We start from the raw sequence: 6,046 nt of genomic DNA, 5'->3' as shown, positions 1-6,046 counted from the left end.
AGAGCCAGGAAAAACCCAGGAAAATTCCCTTTTCCTTCACTTCCCTCCTTTTTCCTACTGATTTCCTCCTTCCTTAAATCCACTTCACCACCAGCCCTGGATTTTGGGTGCTTTTGGAGCTTTCTGGGGCCGAATCCTAAAAATTTTCCCTCAGCAATGGGAATTTGTGGATGAGGGGCATCCCAAATTTCCCGGGAGCTGCTCCAGAGGGATTCCACGCCTGGTAAGTCCTTAAACCATTTCCAATTCATTCCCCAGCCAAGCAGAAAAAGCAGAATTTTCATCATTTCCCTGCCTCAAATCAAGCAGGACGAGTTCAAGATTTCCTGGGAATTGCTGGGGCTCGGGAGAGCCTTTTCCTTGGAATCATTTTCCAATGCTGGATGTGGAAAAAAAAGGGATTTCCTGGAGCCTGCTGATTGCTGTCTTACCAGGCAAAGTTAGATCTGGATATTTCTGTCTAATACTGTCTGGTAATGCCGTCAATCGCACGGGCGCGACCTCCGCGGCCACAAATCCCGGGAAAAATTCCCTAAAGAGGAAGAATTCCTGGAGTTTCACAGCTGGGATTCATTGCAGGGGTTTTAGGCACCTTTCTCGTGGCAGAAATGAGGAGGAAGGCCCCCAAATCCTTGTTTTTATCAGGAGAATCAATGGGGTTTTATATTAATTTTAGAAGTTTTAGGCCTTTTTAGAAATTTTCCTTTCAGCCAAGCACAAATCCTGGGAAAATTCCCTTTAGAGGAAGAATTCCTGGAGTTTCACAGCTGGAACTCACTGGAAGGGTTTTGGGCACTTTTCTGTTGGAGAAAAATCCCAAATCCTTGATTTTTATTGGGAGAATTAATGGAGTTTTATATTCATTTTAGAAATTTAAGGCGTTTTTAGCGGGGCACAAATCCCAGGAAAAATTCCCTGTAGCAGAAGAATTCCTGGAGTTTCACAGCTGGAATTCATCGGGGGGATTTGAGGCACTTTTTTCATGGCAAAAATGAGGAGGAAAAGCCCCCAGACCCTTGATTTTCTCAGAACTGAGGAATTTTGACATTAATTGGAGGCGTTTGGGGCAAGAATTCCAGCAGGGCTGGAAAAATCCCTGCAGTGCCTCCGGATTCCCACTGGACCGGGGACCCCCGGGATGTCCCCAACGTCCCCCGGGGTCCCAAAGGGTCCCCTCAGCCTGTCCAGTGTCCCCTGGGGTCACACAGGGTCCCCTCAGTGTCCCCTGGGGTCACAAAGGGTCCCAAAGTGTCCCCTCCTGTCACAGGGGGTCCCCTCAGCCTGTCCAGTGGCCCCAGGGGTCCCAAAGGGTCCCTTGGATGTCCCTTGGGGACCCAAAGTGTCCCCTCGATGTCCCCTGGGGTCCCAAAGGGTCCCTTTGATGTCCCCTGAGGTCCCAGTGTCCCCTCAGTGTCCCCTGGGGTCACACAGGGTCCCCTCAGTGTCCCCTCATTGTCCCCTGGGGTCACACAGGGTCCCAAAGTATCCCCTGGGGTCCCAGTGTCCCCTCAGTGTCCCCCCAATGTCCCCTCTTGTCCCAAGGGTCCCCTCAGTGTCCCCCGGGCTCCCAAGGGATAAAACAGATTTAAAACAAAAACCAATAAATAATAAAATATAAAATAATAAAATAATTAGTTGCTATAAATTATTTACTTATCATTTATGCTTAATTAGTTAATAAAAACCATACTAATATATAGTAATAGATATAACATATGTAATATAAATATATATCTAATATAATTAAGTATATATTTTATATATAAAAGATACAAATATATAAAAATATATAAATATATAAAATATATATGCTATATATAAATATAAATACTCTATTTATATATAGATTATATCTATATATTGATTACATATAACATATATAATATAAATAAATATATATCTAATATAAATAAGTATAAATTCTATATATAGGTATATAAAATATATATAATCTAAATGACTATATCTAATATAAATAAAAATATAAAAATGTATAAATATATAAAATATATATAAGATATTATATACACATATAATATAAATAAATATAATATATATAAATATATATAATCTATATATAAAAATGTAATCTATGTATATATAGATTATACATATTGTATAGATTATATAGATTATATATAGATTATATCTATATATAGATTATATATAATATATCTAATATAAATAAGTATACATTTTATATATAAATATATAAAAGATATCTAATATAAATAAATATATCTTATATAAATATATATATAAAGTATATAAAAATATATTAAAAATGTAAAAAATATATATTATATAAAATAATAAATTATAAAAAATTATAATTTAATAATAAATAGTAATATAATAAATAATGTTTAATAATGATAATAGTAACAGTAATATATATCAATATTTACTATACATAAATAAATAATAATAATAATATTCTAATGCATATTCTAATAACAATAAAAGTGGCTTTGTGCCATTTTTAACCGAGGCTCCACAGGGATCAAATTCCCTCCCAAGCTCTGGGCTGGGGCCTGGACAAATCCCAGTGGGACTGGAGCTCTTGGAATTGTGCTCATGGAAGATCCCATCGACCGCAAACGGGAGGGAAAAGCTCCGGAAAACTCCGGGAATTCTCTGAGCTCGGAGAGGGGCGCGGGACAAACCCTGCCCATGGACCCCGGGGCTCTGGAAAGAGCCCCCGAACCCCGGGAATTGGGGATTCTGCACCCAATCCCAACGTTCCGGAGTCCTGGAAAACCCTGCAGGACCTGAACGGCTCTGGAATGAAGAGGGGGATGGAGAATCCTTTTCCTTTTTCCTTTTCCTCTTCCCTTTTTCCTTTTCCTTCCCATCCCTTTTCCCCCTTTTTCCTTTTTCCCCCTTCCCCCATTTTTTCTTCCCGTCCCTTCCCTTCCCCTCCTTTCTCCCCCCTTTCTCCCTTCCCTTCCCTTCCCTCCTCTTCCCTTCCTCCACTTTTTCCTTTTCCCCCTTTCCCCCCATTTTCTCTTCCCCTTTCTTTCCCCTTTCCCCCCTTTTTCCCTTTTCCTTTCCCCTTCCCCCCCCAGTTTGTAGGAAGCAGAATTTTTAAGGACAAAACTGAATTTTAAAGCATCCAAATCATTAATTCCTGACACAGCGGATTCCCAAATCCCTCTCCTTTATTCCTCGATTCCAGAGCAGAGTGGAGCAGGTGGGGGACGGGCAGGAAATGTGGGAAAAGCCAGGAAATGTGGGAAAAGCCAGGAAATGTGGGAAAAGCCAGGAAATGTGGGAAAAGTCCAGCACAAATCCAGGGAATTATCCAGGAAATATTGGTCAGTCTTGAATTCCCTCCCCTCTCTGGATGTTCCCTCTGGAATTCGCTTTTCCAGAAGCTCCCTCTGCTGCCGCTCGGCTTCCAAAGGGTTGGGAAAAGGGGAAAACAAAGCCGGGGTTTGGATGGAATTTTGGGGCTTTTGTTGGGATCTTGTTCCCATTCCCATATCCGGATCCTCTTCTCCTGGAGGGAGGAATTTGAATTCCAGCCCCAAAAATGGGATTTTTTCCTTGGCCAGGTTTTCCAGGGTGGCTCCATCCTCTCCAGGACTGGGATAAAAATCCAAAGGGGAGAAGGCTCAGCTTCCTCGGGATAATTTGGGAATGACGCTGGAGGTGAAAGCCAAAAAAATCCAAATCCCAAAAGCAAAAAAAAACTTTACTAAAAGGAGTTTTCCTTTGGAATTTCACGAGTTTTCCTTTGGAATTTCCCAGATTTTCCCAGGGAACCTGAAACTTCCCAGCCCAGCTTTTGGGGTCTTTGTTCCTGCAGGAATTCCCAGCTGTGATCCCAACCCCAAATCCAGGGAAACAGCAGCACCTGCTGGAACTCCCCTGGAACTTCTGGAATCTCCGAGGGAGGGATTTTTCCCGGATTTCCGATCCAACCCCGCCCCTTTCCAGTGGGAAGCCGTTCCCATTGACCTGTCCCTCCATCCCTTATCCCAATCCTGCTCCAGGGGAACATTCCCAGATTTCCCAGCCGGGCTCTCTGGAGTCGACCCAAAATCCAAGGATCATCCAGGAGGGCTTTAAATCCATGTGCACGGATTGAAACCCTCTGAAATCCCAGGAATTTCCATGGATTTCCACTGAGTAACCACCAAAGACACGAGAAACTCGTTCTGGATTATCCCTAATTAACCCTAATGATCCATAATGATCCATAATTATCGATACAGATGTCGGCATCTCAAAAACTTCCAAAACCTGCTGGAATTCATCATAAAATCATGGAATATCCTAAGTGGGAAGGGTCCCACAGGGATCAGAAATCCCCAAATCCTACTTGAGAGCGTTTCCCAGGATTTTTTCCCATTCCCTCCATTTTTCTGGAGCTCTGACCATTCCCTGCATGAGCTTCACTCCCCCTTTTCCCAATTTTCCTTGGAAGAACCTGCACAGGAAAATCCCTGGCAGCACAGCAGGAGCTTCCCGAGGGAATCTTTGTGTGGGAGCAGGAATGGGATTGGGAGAGGCTGGAATGAGGTTGGGAATGAACAATCGGGAAAGCCGAGGGAAAACCAGGAGACGCGGCCGCTATTCCTGATCCTGGAAATCCGGGATATCCCAGGAAATCCCACTGATCTCCTGAATCAACACCAGCCTGAATCAGCCGGATTTTACCCCTAAATTCCCATTTTTTTGGGAAAAACAAAGCCAAACTACAGAGAAGCGATGCTTCACACCCCATCCCATTCCCGTGGGTTTTTTTGGGAAGCCCGGCTCAGCCCCGCATTCCCGGTGATCCCGGGAGGGATCCGTTAGCTGAGCTCGCTGTAGATTTTCAGGGAGAGGATGGAAAGTTTTTCCTCGGCCGTTTTGTCCCCGTGCTCCTCCTCTGGGAATTGGATGCTGTGGGATTCCTCCCCTTGGAACGGGAGCTGCAGCGGCGCCCGCTGGAAGTTGTATCCTGGATCTGCAGTGGAAATGAGGAAAAAGCTCATCCAGGAATTCCAGAAACTCCCATCAGGCTGTCCAGCCCCTTTGCCAGGTTGTGGGATCAGGGAATTATGGAATGGGATGGGTTGGAAGGGATTTTGGGATGATCCCATCTGTGGGCGGGGACATTTCCCGCTATCCCAAGGACAATTCCGGGGATCCAGGGGCGGCCGGAGCTTCTCTGGGGAGTCCATTCCAGGGCCTTCCCACTGTCCCAGACAGGAATTCCATCCCAAAATTCCATCAAACCCTCCCTTTTGTTTGGAGCATTGGCCTGGATGATCAGTGATTCCAGGACCCTGCCCCAAATCCCAGAAGAAATCCGGATTTATCCCTCCAATTCCACTCCCTTTGTCCCTGCTGGAACTCCCAGAGATTCCCCCAGCTCCAGCTGGGAATATTTTGTTGTGGCATGAGGGAATTCTGGAATGGGATGGGTTGGAAGGGATTTGGGATGATCCCGTTCCATCCCATCCATGGGCAGGGACATTTCCTGCTATCCCGGGGCGCTCCAAGGACAATTCCAGGGATCCAGGGCCAACCTATGCCAGGGCCTTCCCACCCTCCCAGGCAGGAATTCCATCCCAAAATCCCATCCACCCTGCCCTGGGTCAGGAATGTTGTCCTGGATCACCGGCGATTCCGGGAATCTGCCCCAAATCCCAGAGGCAATCCGGATTTATCTCTCTAATTCCATCCTCTGATCCCGTGCGCGCACTCCGGGGATCGCTCACCTCCGGCTGGGAATGTTTTGTCCCGGCGGAGGCTCCAGATGCAGAAGTGCAGCAGGAGCGTGAGCAGGACCAGCACGAACACGGCCGCGGCCGCCAGCACGGCCAGGACAGAGCCAGAGGAGAATTCCAGGGGAATCCGAGCTGCAGTCAAAGGGATTCCATTCAAAATTCAGGAATTCTGGGACTGGATTGTGTTCAAGGGGAGGGAGGTTTTACAAGGATGTTTAGGGATTAATTTAGGAGCTCTGTGGGAAAGGCGGAAGGGGGGAGAAGCTCCGAGGTGAGTGGGAAAGGGAATCACGGAATGGGGTGGGAATAGGGGAAAAGGAAAT

At 45.6% G+C, this 6,046-nt stretch overlaps 1 protein-coding gene across 1 annotated transcript in view; it reads right to left on the bottom strand.

Moving 5' to 3' along the window:
* Window positions 1–3,143: 3,143 nt before the first annotated feature.
* The window catches only part of TNFRSF18 (TNF receptor superfamily member 18), an 8,286-nt gene continuing 5,383 nt past the window's right edge, over window positions 3,144–6,046 (bottom strand). The window contains exons 5-6 of the mRNA XM_015647964.3: window positions 5,715–5,855; window positions 3,144–4,957 (exon numbers count right to left, since the gene is read on the bottom strand). Coding sequence (XP_015503450.1) covers window positions 4,803–4,957; window positions 5,715–5,855 — 296 coding nt within the window. The 3' untranslated portion in view covers window positions 3,144–4,802. The remainder of the gene's footprint in view (window positions 4,958–5,714; window positions 5,856–6,046) is intronic.

This window comes from Parus major, chromosome 21 (assembly GCF_001522545.3).
Source record: "Parus major isolate Abel chromosome 21, Parus_major1.1, whole genome shotgun sequence".
In the NCBI taxonomy this organism is placed as follows: Eukaryota; Metazoa; Chordata; class Aves; order Passeriformes; family Paridae; genus Parus; species Parus major.
The sequence above is the reverse complement of the archived record's forward strand: the minus strand, read 5'-3'. Positions and strand labels throughout refer to the sequence as shown.